The sequence below is a fragment of the Bos mutus genome, chromosome 8, assembly GCF_027580195.1.
Source record: "Bos mutus isolate GX-2022 chromosome 8, NWIPB_WYAK_1.1, whole genome shotgun sequence".
NCBI classification, from domain to species: domain Eukaryota; kingdom Metazoa; phylum Chordata; class Mammalia; order Artiodactyla; family Bovidae; genus Bos; species Bos mutus.
This window is the reverse complement of record NC_091624.1, coordinates 48,793,999-48,815,143: the sequence shown is the minus strand read 5'-3', so window position 1 is coordinate 48,815,143 and position 21,145 is coordinate 48,793,999. Positions and strand designations below refer to the sequence as shown.

At 44.4% G+C, this 21,145-nt stretch overlaps 1 protein-coding gene across 5 annotated transcripts in view; it reads right to left on the bottom strand.

The window, feature by feature from the left end:
- TMOD1 (tropomodulin 1) overlaps window positions 1–21,145 on the bottom strand; it is a 94,811-nt gene that overhangs the window by 29,870 nt on the left and 43,796 nt on the right. For all 5 annotated transcript variants that reach the window (XM_070375600.1, XM_070375595.1, XM_070375596.1 and 2 more), the window contains 3 exons: window positions 9,934–10,053; window positions 1,964–2,053; window positions 905–1,035 (listed from right to left, as the gene is read on the bottom strand). In XM_070375600.1, the coding sequence (XP_070231701.1) occupies window positions 905–1,035; window positions 1,964–2,053; window positions 9,934–10,053 (341 nt within the window). The remainder of the gene's footprint in view (window positions 1–904; window positions 1,036–1,963; window positions 2,054–9,933; window positions 10,054–21,145) is intronic.

Sequence of the window (21,145 nt, the reverse complement as noted above, 5' to 3'; positions counted from 1 at the left end):
GGTGCACAGTTCTGAATTGTGCCAGTGTCTCCCATGGCGCACACGGCAGATAGCGGAGGCACCCGAATGGATCTCGCATTTCAGAGTGTCACTTTATCCCCCATGGGAGCAAAGCTCAGGGAGGCCAGGTGGAGGAGACACTGCAGGCGCAGGTTTCCAATCTGATTATGCCACGAGGCTGGCAGCCACTTAAAAGAAAGTGGAGAAGAAAGGAAAAGCGAGCTGGGAAGTGAGGGGCCCACTTCTTAGCTTACATCCACACCCCCTGAGAACTAATCTCTCTGGCTCCCGGGCTGAGCAGGTGAGCAGGCAGCTGGGCCTGCTCCTGCATTCCTCCCACAGCCTGTCCACCCGTCTCCGCTCTGCCTGGTGGTCACACAGGAAGGGTCCAAAGAGATGTGGGCCAACAGCCTAGAGTATGGCTTTGGACACTGGGCCAATGGTTCCCATCTAGGGTTGCAGAATGAGGCTGAATACGTGCAGGAGACACAGGTTCAGGGTTAGGCCCCTCCCCAGGCTTGGGTTACCCCACGAACGTGGTGGGCACCAGGCTTTTCCAGCCTTCAGATCCCGTGTAGCCATATGTGTCTGACTCATGATTTATCTCTGAGAAGCTCTCAGTGTTGTGGATAAGGTGGTGGGTTTCCAGAGTCGAACCTGGGTTGGCTGTGGTGAACATCTGGGTCTGATGTCAGGCCCCGAAGGAAACCAAGATGATGGGCTGTCCTGGTTTATACTGTCCTCCTACCCCAAAATTTTGCCTCTATTCCTGATCCAGAAGGACCCAGAGTCCAAGCAGGACACTGGTGTCTGTGTGCAGTCTGGTCTGGGCTGTCTGGGTCTGAGTGGACTCGGCTTCCCCCACACTCCCACAACAGGGGAAGTGGAGTGAAGGGGGCCTCACCCGGATGTTGTTGAGGTTGACCTCTTCAAGTTTTGGGTCATTGTTCTTTATCCTCTCCAGTGTTTCTTCCACGTCTGTGGCATTTGGTTCTTCGTCAGGCACAGGCTTGTACTGTGTAGGTTTGATCACACCTAGAGTGACCGACAACAGGAAGATGGCTCACAGAGATGGGGCGTCATTTCCCCTCGACACAAGGACATCAGAAGGAAGTGGCGGTGGAGCTCAGGGACATGGAAGGCTGGGCCTCTTGGGGGTTACTGAGGGGACGGGTTGGAGGAGGATGGTGATGGATGGGGCCTGGAGTCTGGGCCCTGCTTGGACAATGCATCTGCCAACCTGCAAGAACCAGGTGAATTCACTAAACTGCCTGAAGCTCGGTGTCCTCACGGTAGGGTGTGAACAGTCGTTCTACCCAGTGGGTTCCTGTGAGGATAAAATGAAGACTGGGTGGGAAAGAAACGTGTAGGCCTTCCAGAGGAAAGGGTAATTGTGCTGTGGGTGCCTTCATTTCTCTTTGGGGCCAAATTACCAGCTTGAAACAACACAGCGGAGAAATTCAGACAATGTAATGTTGGCACAGGAAAGGACAAGGAGACTTGTGGAGCAGGAGGGGCGCCCAGAGACAGACCCGTGTGGACACGTGGACATTTATGATCCGGGTGGAGCCCCAAACCAGAGGCGAGAGGACGGACTTTGCAAGGAGTGGTGCTGGGACAATGGAATATTGATATAAGAAAATGAAAGCTTGATCTCATTTCACACCACACACAAACATGAACCCCAGGAGGATTAAGAAGTGGAGAATAAGAAGTAAATCTCTAAAACTTACAGAAGAAAATAAAGGAGGATGTTCTGATAATATTGGGATGGGGAAGGCCTTTGTAATCAAGTCACAAGGATCCCAGGAGAGTAAAAAGAAGAGGTGAGCAGTTTTAGCTAGTAGAATTTGAAATCTTCTGCAATGAGATTGCAGAGAGTGGGCGGAGGTAGTGAGACTCTGGAGGATCCCTCACTTCCGAGATGCCCTCGCAGTGGGCAGGGAGCGGGGCCGGTACTCACTGTTGAGTCCCTCCTTGTTCACGATGGAGCTGCTGCCCAAGGCCTGGTAGTACTGCTGGTTGCTCATGAGCGTGTGCATGCCGAGGATAGCTGCAGGGACACAAGGGCCCGTGACGCGCCTCTCAGACAGACAGCTTCCCAGGCACAGACATTCCACGCCCCAGGAAGTTTTGCTCACAGAAATGGTAAGAAACACTTTGGTTTTTACTCTTGCCTCTATTGATGTGACTGTCCAATCTCTGTCCCCAGCCTAGGTGTCTCTAGTCCCTGGCCTCAGATTCCTAGGTGTCCCCCTGACATGTCCAACCCAACTTGACCAAAACAGAACTCCTGTTTCTCATCTTCTCATCCTGCCGGTCCCCTGGGGTAGAACCTCAGTCACATGGCACCCTTCCCCCCAAATCCTCACCCTCCTGTACCGGGTCTCTCACTTGTCCCATCTCCCACTCCATCAGCTCTGTCCTGGTCAGGGCCCTATCAGTTCTCGCCAGTGATTCCAGCTGCGGAATCACTGGTATGCTGGCTTCAGTCTCTTTCGACCCTCCCCCAGCAGCATACAGCACAGAGCAGTCAGAAAGATCTCTCTGGAAATGCAAACCTGACTGTATCCCTCTCCTGATCAGTCATTCTTTCATCCATTCATTTGTTTGGCATCTACTGAGTGCCAGCATCACGTGTCCAGCTCTGGGTTGGGGTGGGGGGGTGGGGATAGCGAGGAATAAGAGAGACAGGGCCTCTGCCATGCAGCCTACAATCTTCAGGGAACTAGAGACTAAGCAAGTCACAACTGAAAATGTAAGTGCAGAGTATGCTGAGTGTTGTAAAGAGAAAGTTCAATGTGTTCTGGGAGAAGAGGACAGAGGGATGGGAGCGATGAGATGTTGGCCAAGTGAAAAGAAAGAAGGTAGAATATTCTGGACAGAGGGATGGTGGGTAGGAAGCCACCGGCCAGGGAGAGGGGGAAACTGAAGACGGACGGAGCTGAAGCTGGACACGTGGCAGAGGGCACCACGCCCTCACCAGCTGCTCCTGCTTCTGCCAATGCCACCCATTTGCTGGTGAGCCTCTTTCCATCTACACTACCCACTGCTGAAATGCAGCCCACCCCACCACCGGAGAGTTTTGAGATTTAGCAAATAAAATTATAGGATACCCAGTTAAGCTGTAATTTCAGATAAATAATTAATAATGTTCTGATATTAGTGTGCCCCATTCAGAATTTGAGAACTTTTTCCATGAGAAACTTATTGTTTATCTGAAATTCAAATCCAACTGAACATCCAGTATCTGATCCAACAACTCTACATCCCCATCCTTTAAGTCTGGAATAATGCTTCCTTCCCAGAAGTCCTCCTGGATTCCACCTTCCCTCTAGCTCTCTCACAGCATCTGGTGTCCCTTTCACAGTCATAGTCAACTGTGTTACAGCTATCTGGGTATATGTGTGTCTCCCCTACTGGATTGTGGGCTTCCAGAGATCAGGGAAGAGTATTCTCTGTCTTGGACCTCTTTCAGAAGATGATTTGGTAAACATTTGTTAATTAAAAAGAAAAAAAAAATTCCCCTGGCCATTTCATTAGATGCAATTTCTAGTTAGAGAGATAACATGGGAAGCTTTAGTGAAGAGTCAAGAGACCCAAGTTCCAGTCCTGACTCTGCCTTTGATGCTGCTGTGTCCTTGGATAAGTCCACTCCCCTTTCTGGGTTTCAGCTTCTTCTGTACAATGAGGGGTAAGACTAGACCACTGGTTCTCAATCATGGCTACACATACAAATGACCCAGGAACTTTACAATACCAGTGGTCCTCCTGGACAAACTGATCTAATCTCTGGAGATGTATTTTTAATCTCCTTGGATGATTTCTGATGCTCAGTGGGAGCTAAGAACCACAAGACAAGATGATCTGAAAGTCCCTTCTGTTTCTCACATTCTATGAGTCTTCTCGGCTAAAATTAGACCTGCCTGCTCATCGTTAAGAACTGGTAAGGAGAGAGGCTTCTGCACTGTTTTGAGCTCTTTGGGCCTTAATTTAGGCTGCATCTCCGTGGGCAGAGGGAGCTGAGGCTTGAGTCAGCAGCAGGTGCATCAGATCACCTGGAGTCACCTTCTGGGGTGGGCTCTTCCAGCCCCACCCAGACAGCGGCTCTGATGGTGGTTCTGGGCTGCTGCTGGGTTTTAGGGTTGGAAAAACAGTTTGTAAAGGTTGCTGGGAATCATAGGAAAGATGTAACCTCAGATGGCTTCTCTGGCTTAGAGTGTATAGAGTGGTGGGAAAATGGAAAATGCGTTTTGTGCTTGAATGATAGCTTTCCATAATGGTCCAGAAAGAGGGGCCCGAGGCAGGAAGGTTACAAGGAAGTGCTGGGGGATGGAGGAAGGAGACCTGGACTCTGGGTAAGCCTTGGTACTAATTTACTGAGTAACCCTGTCCAGATGACTTCCACTTTTTGCGCCTCAGTCTATTCACCTCTAAAATGGATCATGTTTGAGGGATGATCTCTTACCTTCTCATGGGCCTTAATAGCCACATGACAATTTCTCACCATCTTATAGTGTTTGATTTTTACAAGTAGCATCCAGGACAGGTACTGTCAACCCCCATTTTTCTGGCAGGCTCAAGAGGGTCAGATCAGATCAGATCAGTCGCTCAGTCATGTCCGACTCTTTGTGACCCCATGAATCGCAGCACGCCAGGCCTCCCTGTCCATCACCAACTCCCGGAGTTCACTCAGACTCACGTCCATCGAGTCAGTGATGCCATCCAGCCATCTCATCCTCTGTTGTCCCCTTCTCCTCCTGCCCCCAATCCCTCCCAGCATCAGAGTCTTTTCCAATGAGTCAACTCAAGAGGGTAATGGTTGGTCAAAGACGATTTGGTGAAGACCCTCCTGGCTTCTAAGTTAATGTTCTCACCCACACCTCCACATACTAGGTCACCAACTGGTCTAAAGTTCTAACATTTCCCCTCGACCTCAGAATTCTAAAGACAGACGACATATATTCTAGGAGGTAATGTATATCAATAGCAGTCATAAGAAGAAATAAAACAACTTTGCAATTCAGAGGAGATTAAAGTTCAAAGAGAAGGAAATGGCAACCCACTCCAGTATTCTTCAAATCCCATGGATGGAGGAGCCTGGTAGGCTACAGTCCATGGGGTCGCAAAGAGTTGGACACGACTGAGCAACTTTACTTTCACTTTTCAAAGTTCTAAGAAGGTGAGAGGGAGGAGGATTGGACGGGGAGGGGCCAAGTAAAATCTCCACCACTGAGCAGACTGCCCGGTGGCTCCGAAGCCAGTATTCCCTTCTCCTGACCCAAGGACCAAACCATGACTTTCTCCTTGCTTGGTTTTGCACACTCCGTGTCACCAGGAATGAGTGACAGAAACACAGCACATCAACATTGCCTGCTGCTCCATTCTTTGTAGATACTGGTAGGGCTGAATTTAGCACAGGGGAATGTGATTTCTTACAAAAAAAAAAGTCTAGATCTTCCTCAAAACTTAAAAAGGCCTATTTTTGAACTCTGAAAAAGAACATCGAGTTCTCTTTCCTCACTCTGCCTTGGCAGGGTTCACTCAGTTGGTGATTTGACTTAGGACACAGAGAGACAGCAGCACACATCCTTGGCTCCCCCAGCTGCCAAGTGCTCGGGCTGACTCAGGCAGATGGCCAGAAGGTATTTCCTGCATCCTAGGAGCAGGTGAGAGAAGCTGGCTCTAGCCCAGGACCTCAGAGCAGCTGAACCAGCTACTCCTGAATAAGCCATACCCTGTCCCTTGTAGTGTCGGGGGAGAAGAGGTGTCTAAGGACATCAAAGTACAGCAGAAGCTGGGTGGTCTGATTAAGACTGCTTCTGATCATCACAGGAGCTGGGGGTACCAACTACCCTGGGGTGGCCTTGGTGTTCTGAAGGGTAAGTATCCCTACCCTCAATTCCTTCTTGGGTACTGCCCTGCCTGAAAGTTCCCCAAAGGTGAGTCAAGGTCATACCCCTGACTGGGGAGGGGAGGCAGTGATCACGCACTTGCTTGCAGCTGACTCCCAGTGGCCTCAGAGCTACAACTCAAGGCCACGTGCCAAGGAGTTAGCACAGTCGGGGGCCAGCACATTGCTCATCACCTATGGTGACACTGCATGTTGATATTTGTATGTCTCTGTTCTGTCCTCTTCATCACATCCTGGGGCCCCCAGGTCAGGGACTGGATCTGATTCATCCCAGCAGTATACGCTGACTCGTGAGTGAATGCACAGATGAGAAAACAGTGAGTGAGTGAGAGTTCACAGGTCTGGCTCATTTGACACACCTACTGGGTGTCCCCCTACACATCCGCATCACAGCCAGGTATCAAGCCTGCCGCACGTGCACCTGTAAAGCAGCAGCTCAGAGGGGCTGCCTCATCCCCAGCTCAGAGCCTCCTTCCCACTGGGACCCATCTCCGGGCCTAGCTCACCTCTACTCTTCCTCCTTTCGGTTCAGCTTTGGTCCTCACCTCATCTTACGGCCCCACCACTTGACGAGTCCTCTCCTGCACTCGGCCCTTTCTCCCTGGGACACTTACTCCCACCTGTCCCTGCATGTTGGCCTCGGGGGTTGTTTAACCTCAGCTCTGCATGGGCAGGAACCAGGCTGCTTTCTTATGGTTAGTCCAGTGCAATTGGAAGCTTAATTAACAGAAATGCTCTGCCCAAGAATCGAGTTGCAGGACGCAGAGAGGACCTGCAGAGCCTTGTGCCCAGCACGCCCTCCTCTTCGTTCCCTAATGCATCACCCACTCGGGGCTCCAGCTACCACCAGCAACACCCCTAGCACTCCAGCAAGATGTCCCACCTCCAGCGACTTCATCTCTTAAATTGACTCCTGGCTGGGCAGCTCTCCTCAGTCCTTGAAGGCACCCAGCTCTGTTTTCGGGAGCCTCAGGCCAAAAGCCCACACTCATCTCATCATCTCAGCCATGTGTCCTCTGATCCAGCTCTAGGAGGAGCTGGTCTTTCAGAAACACATCTTAGACACAGGCCACCTTGGCCCTTGGCCTCACCTGGGGCATGTCCCCTCCATCCCCTCATCCTCCCAACACCACCACCTCTCTACCCAAACCCCTGCTTTCATCTGGCCTCTCCCAACACTCCCCAGCCCAGGCCTCAATGCTTTAGTGTGACATCTAGAGCCTTTCCTAATTCCTATCCTCACCCTGGCTGACTCTGAGATTCAGCCATGCACCCATCTCCCTACTCTGTGTTCACTTCCCTACCCTGGAAGGCTTTATCCAGGGTGTACTGGGTGGTGATGTTGTGAGCAGACCCTAGAACCAAGCTGCCAGAGTGCAAACCCATGGGCAAGGATAACCTCACTATGCCGACTTTCTCTGTCTGTAAAATGGGGACTTCAATAAAACTCACTTCATAGGATCGCTGTGGTCAATAAATGCAGCAAGGTGTGGAAAGCAATGCCCACAGCAGCGAGGACATAGTTGGTGGTCAACAAATGTTCCACACCTTCTTCCATGGCCACCTTTCAAAAATAGCTGACACACAACAGTAGGCATCCAAGGCTAGCCAGTTAACGCTGGTGTCCTCCCGCAGCTCCCGCTCTCATTTCTGGCGTTGGAAGTGTATGGTATCATGAATAGATACTAGTAATTAGCCATGCCAGCGAAAATAAAGAGGAATAGTTTCAAGAAATCTAGACAGAAACTTAGCATGATATTGCAGTTCTATTTTGGCATAGGAACTGGCGGTTCTGACAGTGGAGTCATTTGATGATCCCTCTGAACTGCCTAACGAGGAGCGTGACGTCACGAGGGTGATCAGAGGAGAAGGACCAGGACAAAAACAGTCGCTGGGGTGAGCCAGTGTGGAGATGCTGGACGACTGTGCCCCCCACCCACTGCCCAGGTGCACAGATGAACCGGAACGCAAGCAAACTCTGAGTTGGGAAGACAGTCCCAGGAGCCTAACGTGGGATCTAATGTGACAGGTGTGGGTTTTGATGAGCAAAGCAGTTGAGTATCCTGACCTAAGTGCTGCATTTCCAGGGTCACACCCTCACTGCTGTGTACTTCATAGTGAAAGAGAACACCTTTCTCTCTCAGCCCTGACACCCTTCAAGCCACTGCCCTTTGTCTTTTCCCAAATGTTCCGCATCCCCAGGAAAGGCTATCTGGGTTAAGGGTCTACACATTGGCTCCCCTTGTTCACTCCTCAGGTTGCTGCAACCTGGCTCTGGTTCCCGGTCCCCCTCTCCCCTAAGAATGTCATCATACTGGTACATGACACGCACAAAAAGCTGGAGAATGCGAAAAGCATGACACTGCAGCCACCTGAGTCCCCTGGCAACAGCAGCCTCACTGGCCTCTGGCCTCGCCTCTGAGTCTCCCGGCAGGCCCTCAGTGCCAGAGACAGAACCCTCATACTGTCTCTCTAGCTCTTGCATTAGGCTCTGCCCATCTTGATTCGGCCTTGGGTTCCCAACCCATTCGTGGTATCCACGGTGGTTACCTTCATCCTATTTCCACTCTTCTCCCAAACACTTCTACCCCAGCCAGGGCCCTAGGCTCCAGAGCCCCAGACCCCACTCCCACAAGACCCTAGAGCTTGACAATACTGATGACACCCACCTCCCTATCTCCAGTGGGGACCCTGGAAGAACTCAAGGACTTTCATATACACCTGCCCGCTGTGGGTGGCCATTGGCCTTATTTTCCCTACACTTGTCCCTCCCTCACTGTTACGGCTGAATTTTGTCCCTCCAAAATTGTTGATTGTGTCCTGCTTTGTCCCTCTACTATATTGAATACGGTGATTTCTAGCCCCTTAGAATTTGTAACTGTTTTCAGAGATAAGGTCTCTAAAGAAGTGATTAAATGCCAATGAGGCTGTTAAGGTGGGTCCTAATGCAATCTGCCTGGTGTACTTACAAGGAGATTAGGACACGCAAAGGGACCCCAGGGGACACACGCACAGGGTGACAGAGAGATATGGTCATGTGCAAGCACGGGAGAGAGGGCTCAGAGGGAACCAACCCTGCGGACACCTTGATCTTGGACAGCTAACCTCCAGAACTATTGAGAAAACACGGTTCTGTTGTTTAAGTCACCAGCCTGTGGTATCTCGTTAGGGCAGCCTGGGCAGACTAGTGCACCCACCTTCACTAATGACACCAACTTAGACTCCGGAGAACTGGACTCCTCCCCTGGCCTCACAGTTGACCCCGTCTTTCCTCTCCCCTTCCCACTTGCCTTGAGTCTCTCCCTATTCCATCCACCCGCCTGTCATCATCTGGGTGAGGGTTAGCAGCCCCCCAAGACTGCTGAATAAAAAGACCAGCTACCGCACTGGGCCAGGGAGCACAGCATGATGGTGGGCACGCTGCAGCCAGAGCCTGACCCCCGGCGACAAAGGGATACCAACAAGTGGGGCAGGGACCAGACAGTAACGAGGCGACAAGAGCAGGTGGTGAAGGGCTCTGGATGCCAGGCCACCTTCTGGAGTTTTCGGGGCTGTTTGTGGAGATCACATGGAAACACACAGGAAGATGGAGGGTGCTGTATGAACATGAGATGTGGGGTGATCAGCTCCAAGCCCAGCTCTCTGAACTGCGCAAAGTGCTAAAATCAGATGACCTGTTCCAGGCCTCTGTGAGCCCCCTCGACTGAGATGCCGGCAGCCCTCTGTCTCCTCCCCTCTCCTCTTTCTTCCCAGGAGGCCTGGGCAGGGTTTGATGCAACGGCTGGTGAAGGGCTTAGGCTGCCTCCCACATTCCTCTAGGATGGGCTCCGAGGTGGAAAGGGTTTGGGTGTTTTTATCTCTATTTCACTCATTTCAGTTCTTGGTAATAGGTTTCCATCTCCTCTAGTCCTTTTCAGAAACAGAGGGTATTTATGTTGAAATAAATCACTCAAGGCTCCCCTGCTGATGCAGGTCAAATGCTTTAGAGGACGTGGGGAAGCGTCAGGAGTGCCTCCTACCTGCGATGTCACAGAGTTCCGCATCCGAGGCATTCGCCAGGGCCTCCTCCAGCTCTGGCTCCAGTGTCACACTTTCCAGCACGGGGTCCATCGGCTTCTGCTTGGGGACCCAGACCTTTCCTGAAAACACATGAGATGCTTGTTACACAGAGCGCCACTGCACTGGGGCAGCCTCTGGCGATGACCCCAGGTGGACCGTCCAGAGTCCTGTGGATCCCTCCATGCCGAGATGCCCTTAAAGCTTCTCTCTCTGGGGACCCAGTGCCAAACTGGCTCAGAGAAAGGGAATCAGAGATCTCCAACAAAGCACCCCTTATGTTTAAAAAGAAGAACTTTAGAACTTGGTCAGAGGAGACTGCTCACTATTGAAAACGCTGGTCATTAATTTTAACAATCAGTAAGTAGAAAAAAATGCAAAAGAAAAATATAATCGAATGCCAGGGTCTGGAATGCTCTAAACAAGGGTTCTGGTATGAGAGAAAAACTTAGAAACATTTCTAAAACAAATACATACACTCAGATTAGTAAAAGACGAATAGGGAGAAACTTGGGACACTATATTTTTAAAGTGTCAGACTCATAACTGAATGAGAGAGCAAAGAGGCACACACGGGGATGGTTGGCGGCTATAGAGTGCACCAAGATGGCCTTTTGAAGAAATTATGGGGCATCCACACAATGGCGATCCTGCAAAAGGATGATGGAGAGCTCTACTCACTAAGGAAGGAAAATGCCCAAGACAACATGTGTGAAAAAGTGAGAGGTTAACAGGCAGGAAGGCCAGGGGTCTCCAAATGGAGGAAATAGGCTGCAAGTGTCTCTTAAAATTCTGTGTTGCTATGATGACACCTGGTTCCACCTGAACTTAACTTTTCTCAAACCTTGAGCTAACCAATGCGTTTTTCTTCTGGAAATGTTTTCCTTAAGCTATGTTAATGAAAACTATGTATTTGCCTTTCTTCAAAATGGTTCCACCTAAGACTAACTTTTGGCCGACAATAGCTCAAAAAACCTGTACTCATATCAATTGTTTTATGGCTGGGGGATGACACACCACGTGCCATCCTATCTCAAATCTGCACATTGTGGGACAGGGGCCTGGTGAAACTCTGTCAGCCTTGAGGTGTCTTTCTTATCTGATTAATAACTTTCTAACAGACATAAAACAGCTTGCTAACACTAGCAAGGGGGGCACTCTCCGTCCCCCTTCTGATGTCTATGTCAGAAGCTTTCTCTGTCCCTTTTCATACTTTAATAAAACTCTGCTACACAAAAGTTCTTGAGTGATCAAGCCTGGTCCCTGGTCCCGAAGCTAAATCTTCTTCTTCAGAGATCAATAATCCAACACCGTTCACTGTAAGCTATCAAAAGCAAGCTTACAGAATAGCATAAATTATTTCATTCCGGTTATGAAAAATTCCATGCATGCATGCCAAATTGCTCAGTTGTGTCCGACTCTGTGTGACCCTATGTACCCAGCAGGCTCCTCTGTCCATGGGATTCTGCACGCAAGAATACTGGAGTGGGTTGCCATGCAAGCCTCAAGAAGATCTTCCCGACCCAGGGATTGAACCTGCGGCTCTTATGTCTCCTGCATTGGCAGGCAGGTTCTTTACCACTAGTGCGACCTGGGAAGCCTGAAAAATTGCATACACACACACACACACACACACACACACACACCTTTATTCATGCAACATGTTTATTGAGTTGCAATCAACCCTGAATATTTATCGGAAGGACTGATGCTGAAGCTGAAGCTCCAATACTTTGGCCACCAGATGTGAAGAGCTGACTCAGTGGAAAAACTCTGATGCTGGGAAAGACTGAGGGCAAGAGGAGAAGGGGGAGACAGAGGATGAGATGGTTGGATGGCATCACTGACTCAATGGACATGAGTTTGAGCAAACTCCGGGAGATAGTGAAAGACAGGGAAGCCTTGCATGCTGCAGTTCATGGGGTTGCAAAAAGTCGGACACAACTTAGCGACTGAACAACAATTAACAATTTATTGAGTCCTTCCTATGTTCTAGGTACTTTTCTTGGCACTAGGTGGACAGCAGGGAATAGTTTACAGTTTAGTGAAAGAAGACAGGTAACAAGCAAACGTGTAAAGATATCAGACAGTACTAAACATCACAAAGGAAAATAAAGCCAAGCAAAAGATTAGGAAGTTCCAGGCTGGGGTGTGGGTGAGGTGGACTCTGCTCTTCGGGGTAGGGTGGTCAGGGAAGATGATCTGTGAGCTGGAATCTAACAGAGTGGGGAAATGAGACCCTCAGATCAGTGGCAAGGCGAGGATGCCCACTCTCACTGCTCCTACCTGACTGTGTACATATAGTTCTAGTCAGAGTGAATGGACAAGAAATAAATGGTATCCAGACTGGAAAGGAAAAAAGTAAAATTATCTCTGTTCTCAGATGATATGATCTTATATGTAGAAAACCCTAAAGATTCCACACACAAAAAAAACAGGGTACAAGATTAACATAGAAATCTAAGTGGTATTTCTATACACCGGCAATGAAAAATCTTAAAGGAAAATTAGAAAAATAATTTCATCTACAATAGCATCCTAAAGAACAAAATACTTAGGAATAAATTTAACCAAGGAGGTGAAGGATTTGTACAATCTCCTGCATTGGCAGGCAGATTCTTTTACTGAGCTACTCAGAAAGCCCAGAAAACACTGCTGAAAAAAATTAAAGAAGACCTAAACAAGCAAAAAGGAATCCCAATTTCAAAGATTGGAAGGCAATATTAAAATGGTAATACTGCTCCAAACAACCCACAGATTCAAAGTCATCCTTACATCTTTTTTTTTTCAGAAATAGAAAAGCCAAACCTCAAATTCATGTGATTGTAAGGGACTCCAGTCAAAAATCTTGATAAAAACAAAGTTGGAGGTTTCAGACTTCCTGATTTGAAAACTTACTATAAGATTAAGCAATGTGGCACTAACATAAGTATAGACATACAACACAATGAGGTAGAATTGAGACTCCAGAAATAAACCCATACATCTTAAGCAAACTGACTTTTGATGAACTTGTCAAATCCATTGAATGGGGAAAAATAGTGTCTTCAAGAAATGGTGCTGGGACAACATCAATAGGCAAAAAGATAAAGCTGGATCTCTCTCTCACACCATATACAAAAAACCAACTGGAAACAGACCAATGACTTAAGTATAATAGTTAAAACTATAAAATTCTTAGAAGAACACATAAACATAAATCTTCATGACCTTAGATCTGGCAAAGTATTCCTAGATATGACAAAAAAGAATAAGCAACTAGAGAAAAATTGATCAATTGAATTTAAAATTTAAAACCTTTGTGCATCAAAGGACATCATCAAGAAAGTAGAAAGACAACATATGGAAGAAGAAAAAATATTCAAAAATCATAAATTTTTATAGGGTCTAGTATTCAGAATATATAAAGAACTTTAACAACTCAACTACCAAAAGAAAAACAACCTATTTAAAAATGAGCAAAGGGCTTATAGACATTTCTCCAAAGAGGATATACAATTGCCTCTTGGTATCTAAGGGGGATTGGGTGCTCAAGTCACTTATATAAAATGGCATAATATTTGCATATAACCTACACACATCCTCCTGTATACTTTTTTTTTTAATTAATTTTATTTTATTTTTAAACCTTACATAATTGTATTAGTTTTGCCAAATATCAAAATGAATCCACCACAGGTATACATGTGTTCCCCATCCTGAACCCTCCTCCCTCCTCCCTCCCCATACCATCCCTCTGGGTCGTCCCAGTGCACCAGCCCCAAGCATCCAGCATCGTGCATTGAACCTGGACTGGCATCTCGTTTCATACATGACATTTCACATGTTTCAATGCCATTCTCCCAAATCTTCCCACCCTCTCCCTCTCCCACAGAGTCCATAAGACTGTTCTATACAACAGTGTCTCTTTTGCTGTCTCGTATACAGGGTTATCGTTACCATCTTTCTAAATTCCATATATATGTTAGTAGTATACTGTATTGGTGTTTTTCCTTCTGGCTTACTTCACTCTGTATAATAGGCTCCAGTTTCATCCACCTCATTAGAACTGATTCAAATGTATTCTTTTTAATGGCTGAGTAATACTCCATTGTGTATATGTACCACAGCTTTCTTATCCATTCATCTGCTGATGGACATCTAGGTTGCTTCCATGTCCTGGCTATTATAAACAGTGCTGCGATGAACATTGGGGTACACGTGTCTCTTTCCCTTCTGGTTTCCTCAGTGTGTATGCCCAGCAGTGGGATTGCTGGATCATAAGGCAGTTCTATTTCCAGTTTTTTAAGGAATCTCACACTGTTCTCCATAGTGGCTGTACTAGTTTGCATTCCCACCAACAGTGTAAGAGGGTTCCCTTTTCTCCACACCCTCTCCAGCATTTATTATTTGTAGACTTTTGGATCGCAGCCATTCTGACTGGTGTGAAATGGTACCTCATAGTGGTTTTGATTTGCATTTCTCTGATAATGAGTGATGTTGAGCATCTTTTCATGTGTTTGTTAGCCATCTGTATGTCTTCTTTGGAGAAATGTCTATTTAGATCTTTGGCCCATTTTTTGATTGGGTCATTTATTTTTCTGGAGTTGAGCTGTAGGAGTTGCTTGTATATTTTTGAGATTAGTTGTTTGTCGGTTGCTTCATTTGCTATTATTTTCTCCCATTCTGAAGGCTGTCTTTTCACCTTGCTAATAGTTTCCTTTGATGTGCAGAAGCTTTTAAGTTTAATTAGGTCCCATTTGTTTATTTTGCTTTTATTTCCAATATTCTGGGAGGTGGGTCATAGAGGATCCTGCTGTGATGTATGTCAGAGAGTGTTTTGCCTATGTTCTCCTCTAGGAGTTTTATAGTTTCTGGTCTTACGTTGAGATCTTTAATCCATTTTGAGTTTATTTTTGTATATGGTGTTAGAAAGTGTTCTAGTTTCATTCTTTTACAAGTGGTTGACCAGATTTCCCAGCACCACTTGTTAAAGAGATTGTCTTTAATCCATTGTATATTCTTGCCTCCTTTGTCAAAGATAAGGTGTCCATATGTGTGGGATTTATCTCTGGGCTTTCTATTTTGTTCCATTGATCTATATTTCTGTCTTTGTGCCAGTACCATACTGTCTTGATAACTGTGGCTTTGTAGTAGAGCCTGAAGTCAGGTAGGTTGATTCCTCCATTTCCATTTTTCTTTCTCAAGATCGCTTTGGCTATTCGAGGTTTTTTGTATTTCCATACAAATTGTGAAATTATTTGTTCTAGCTCTGTGAAGAATACTGTTGGTAGCTTGATAGGGATTGCGTTGAATCTATAAATTGCTTTGGGTAGTATACTCATTTTCACTATATTGATTCTTCCAATCCATGAACATGGTATATTTCTCCATCTATTAGTGTCCTCTTTGATTTCTTTCACCAGTGTTTTATAGTTTTTTATATATAGGTCTTTAGTTTCTTTAGGTAGATATATTCCTAAGTATTTTATTCTTTTCGTTGCAATGGTGAATGGAATTGTTTCCTTAATTTCTCTTTCTGTTTTCTCATTATTAGTGTATAGGAATGCAAGGGATTTCTGTGTGTTGATTTTATATCCTGCGACTTTACTATAATCATTGATTAGTTCTAGTAATTTTCTGGTGGAGTCTTTAGGGTTTTCTATGTAGAGGATCATGTCATCTGCAAATAGTGAGAGTTTTACTTCTTCTTTTCCAATTTGGATTCCTTTTATTTCTTTTTCTGCTCTGATTGCTGTGGCCAAAACTTCCAAAACTATGTTGAATAGTAATGGTGAAAGTGGGCACCCTTGTCTTGTTCCTGACTTTAGAGGAAATGCTTTCAATTTTTCACCATTGAGGATAATGTTTGCTGTGGGTTTGTCATATATAGCTTTTATTATGTTGAGGTATGTTCCTTCTATTCCTGCTTTCTGGAGAGTTTTTATCATAAATGGATGTTGAATTTTGTCAAAGGCTTTCTCTGCATCTATTGAGATAATCATATGGTTTTTGTTTTCAATTTGTTAATGTGGTGTATTACATTGATTGATTTATGGATATTGAAGAATCCTTGCATCCCTGGGATAAAGCCCACTTGGTCATGGTGTATGATCTTTTTAATGTGTTGTTGGATTCTGATTGCTAGAATTTTGTTTAGGATTTTTGCATCTATGTTCATCAGTGATATTGGCCTGTAGTTTTCTTTTTTGTGGCATCTTTGTCAGGTTTTGGTATTAGGGTGATGGTGGCCTCATAGAATGAGTTTGGAAGTTTACCTTCCTCTGCAATTTTCTGGAAGAGTTTGAGCAGGATAGGTGTTAGCTCTTCTCTAAATTTTTGTAGAATTCAGCTGTGAAGCCGTCTGGACCTGGGCTTTTGTTTGCTGGAAGATTTTTGATTACAGTTTCAATTTCCGTGCTTGTGATGGGTCTGTTAAGGTTTTCTATTTCTTCCTGGTCGAGTTTTGGAAAGTTGTACTTTTCTAAGAATTTGTCCATTTCTTCCTCGTTGTCCATTTTATTGGCATATAATTGTTGATAATAGTCTCTTATGATCCTTTGTATTTCTATGTTGTCTGTTGTGATCTCTCCATTTTCGTTTCTAATTTTATTGATTTGATTTTTCTCCCTTTGTTTCTTGATGAGTCTGGCTAATGGTTTGTCAATTTTATTTATCCTTTCAAAGAACCAGCTTTTGGCTTTGTTGATTTTTGCTATGGTCTCTTTTGTTTCTTTTGCATTTATTTCTGCTCTAATTTTTAAGATTTCTTTCCTTCTACTAACCCTGGGGTTCTTCATTTCTTCCTTTTCTAGTTGCTTTAGGTGTAGAGTTAGGTTATTTATTTGACTTTTTTCTTGTTTCTTGAGGTGTGCCTGTATTGCTATGAACTTTCCCCTTAGGACTGCTTTTACTGTGTCCCACAGGTTTTGGGTTGTTGTGTTTTCATTTTCATTCGTTTCTATGCAAATTTTGATTTCTTTTTTGATTTCTTCTGTGATTTGTTGGTTATTCAGCAGTGTGTTGTTCAGCCTCCATATGTTGGAATTTTTAATAGTTTTTCTCCTGTAATTGAGATCTAATCTTACTGCATTGTGGTCAGAAAAGATGCTTGGAATGATTTCTATTTTTTTGAATTTACCAAGGCTAGCTTTATGGCCCAGGATGTGATCTATCCTGGAGAAGGTTCCATGTGCGCTTGAGAAAAAGGTGTAATTCATTGTTTTGGGATGAAATGTCCTATAGATATCAATTAGGTCTAACTGGTCTATCGTATCGTTTAAAGTTTGTGTTTCCTTGTTAATTTTCTGTTTAGTTGATCTATCCATAGGTGTGAGTGGGGTATTAAAGTCTCCCACTATTATTGTGTTATTGTTAATTTCTCCTTTCATACTTGTTAGCATTTGTCTTACATACTGCGGTGCTCCCGTGTTGGGTGCATATATATTTATAATTGTTATATCTTCTTCTTGGATTGATCCTTTGATCATTATGTAGTGACCTTCTTCGTCTCTTTTCACAGCCTTTGTTTTAAAGTCTATTTTATCTGATATGAGTATTGCTACTCCTGCTTTCTTTTGGTCCCTATTTGCATGGAAAATCTTTTTCCAGCCCTTCACTTTCAGTCTGTATGTGTCCCCTGTTTTGAGGTGGGTCTCCTGTAGACAACATATGTAGGGTCTTGTTTTTGTATCCATTCAGCCAGTCTTTGTCTTTTGGTTGGGGCATTCAACCCATTTACGTTTAAGGTAATTACTGATAAGTATGATCCCGTTGCCATTTACTTTATTGTTTGGGGTTCGAATTTATACACCATTTTTGTGTTTCCTGTCTAGAGAATATCCTTTAGTATTTGTTGGAGAGCTGGTTTGGTGGTGCAGAATTCTCTCAGCTTTTGCTTGTCTGAGAAGCTTTTGATTTCTCCTTCATACTTGAATGAAATCCTTGCTGGGTACAATAATCTGGGCTGTAGGTTATTTTCTTTCATCATTTTAAGTATGTCTTGCCATTCCCTCCTGGCTTGAAGAGTTTCTATTGAAAGATCAGCTGTTATCCTTATGGGAATTCCCTTGTGTGTTATTTGTTGTTTTTCCCTTGCTGCTTTTAATATTTGTTCTTTGTGTTTGATCTTTGTTAATTTGATTAATATGTGTCTTGGGGTGTTTCGCTTTGTGTTTATCCTGTTTGGGATTCTCTGGGTTTCTTGGACTTGGGTGATTATTTCCTTCCCCAGTTTAGGAAGTTTTCAACTATTATCTCCTCAAGTATTTTCTCATGGTCTTTCTTTTTGTCTTCTTCTTCTGGAACCCCTATGATTCAATGTTGTAGCGTTTAATATTGTCCTGGAGGTCTCTGAGATTGTCCTCATTTCTTTTAATTCGTTTTTCTTTTATTCTCTCTGATTCATTTATTTCTACCATTCTATCTTCTAATTCACTAATCCTATCTTCTGCCTCTGTTATTCTACTATTTGTTGCCTCCAGAGTGTTTTTAATTTCATTTATTGCATTATTCATTATATATTGACTCTTTTTTATTTCTTCTAGGTCCTTGTTAAACCTTTCTTGCATCTTCTCAATCCTTGTCTCCAAGCTATTTATCTGTGATTCCATTTTAATTTCAAGATTTTGGATCAATTTCACTATCATTATTCAGAATTCTTTATCAGGTAGATTCCCTATCTCTTCCTCTTTTGTTTGGTTTGGTGGGCATTTATCTTGTTCCTTTATCTGCTGGCTATTCCTCTGTCTCTTCATCTTGTTTAAATTGCTGAGTTTGGGGTGTCCTTTCTGTATTCTGGGAGTTTGTGGAGTTCTCTTTATTGTGGCTTTTCCTCGCTGTGTGTGGGTTTGTACAGGTGGCTTGTCAAGGTTTCCTGGTTAGGGAAGCTTGTGTCGGTGTTCTGATGGGTGGAGTTGTATTTCTTCTCTTTGTTCAGTCGCGCTCCTTTCGAAGAGTTGGATTGCTTTTCTGGGTGCCTGATGTCCTCTGCCGGCATTCAGAAGTTGTTTTGTGGAATTTACTCGACGTTTAAATGCTCTTTTGATGAATTTGTGGGGGAGAAAGTGTTCTCCCCGTCCTACTCCTCTGCCATCTTCCTCCTGTATACTTTAAATCGTCTCTAGATTATGTATACCTACTACAATGTAAATACTATGTAAATAGTTGCCAGTGTGAGACAAATTCAAGTTTTGCTTTTTTAAAATTTGTGGAATTTAAAAACATATTTCTGATTCATGGTTGGTTGAATCCATGAATACAGAACCTACAGATACGAAGGGTCAGTTGTACAGATGGGCAACAAGCACATGATAAGATGCTCAACAACACTGGTCATTAGGGAAATGCAAATCAGAATCAGAACGAGAGACCTCTTCACAATCGTGATAATGACTATAACAAAAACCAAAAGTTAAAATGGAAACTAACAAGCGTTGGCAAGGATGTGGAGAAACTGACCCTCATATATTGCTGGTGGGAATGTGAAATGGTGCAGTTGCTTTGGAAAATAGTTTGGTAGTTCTTCAAAAAATTAAATGTAGAATTACATATGATCTAGCAATTTCACTCCTAGATATATACCCCAAAGAACAGAAAACAGTTACCCAAGCAAATACTTATACAGGAATGCTCAAAGCAGCACTAATCACAATAGCCAAAAACTACCAAAATGTTTATCAATGGATAAATGGACAGACTGTGGAATATCATTCAGGAATAAAAGGGAATGAATGAGTCTTGAAAACAATATTCTAAGTGAAAGAAGCCAGACACACAAAGTCACATATTATATGATATAATTTAGAGGAGATATCCAGAATAGGTAAATCTATAGAAACAGATTGGTGATAGCCAGGGGTGGGGGACAGGGGGGCATGGAGAGTAACTGCTTATTGGGTACAGGGTTTTATTTTGGATGAAAATGTTTTAGATCTAGATAGAGATGGTAGTCACACAACATTGTGTATATACTAAATGCTACTGAATTGTTCACTTTAAAATAGTTAATGTTATGTGAATTTAATTAAAAAAAAAACAAAACAAAACTGCTCACTTTGGCTATTGATTGAGAATAACCTGAAATGGGGCCAGGATGGAAGCCAAGAGATGGTTGATGGTTAAGAGTCTCCTGCAAAAGTCTGGATGACAGATGATAGTGACTTGGACCACAGATGAAGAGGGATGGGAAGTGCAAAGAGAAATGTCCACAAGGATATTCACTAACATAGGACCAGGGGGCCATCTCTCAGTGGAAAGAATTACTTTATTACTTAAAATGTTTACAGCAAAGATCAGTTACTTATATAAGCAGAACAGGCAAGAAATCATCTGGGAGAAAATGTATAATAACTTTCACCAGAGGTGGATCTGGAAAAGGGCAAAAATGGCGGAAAAGAAAACAAACTGTGAAAGTGGCTGATGCAGTGACTAGGATGAACATTCAGTAAATATTTAAGACATAGTTTACTATACTACTGTAGCAGGTGTCTCCATAGAGGTGGTGACTCAGATATTACAAGACTCAGACTTCTTCCCTTCCTTCATCTTACTAGTTGGGATATGGCTATGATGACTGGAGCTTCAGCAGCAAAAAGAACCATGAGGACAAAGATGTATTGCAAGGATGGAAAAATGAAAAACTGGAAAAGCTCTTGATTCCTAACCCCAAGAAAGATGTCTTACCAACCTTGGAATGCCTAACCCTGCAGCTCTACTAAGTAAAAGAAAACTAAATTCTCGTCTTAAGTCTCTTTGATTTTACTTGTTTCTTTAGCACATGCAGCCAAACCTGCGTAATGAAAATACCCTGCTTGGAACTTTGTTCTGATTCCCGCACTTGAATGAGAGTGAAGGAAAATCCAAATTCCTCAAGATTTTGCACCAGTTTATGGCCCCTACTACATCCTGCCAGATCTTGTAGTGACTGATATGCTATTTCCCCTCAGCCCAGGCTCCCTCTAGGCCCAGTGTGGGGCAGGTGCTCAGCAGGGCTGGGCTGAATGGCCCTGAGTCTGCCTTTTACAGCTGGAATGTCTCCTTCCACACTCTCTCTGTTGAGACCTGTGCTTATTCATTATACATGGACTCCAACAATCATCATGTAAATATTTTATGATGATGCTGATGCTGGTGGTGATGATGTTAGTGATGATAAACCTTTTAGGCTTGTCATCGTTGTGAAAATAGAATAAATTA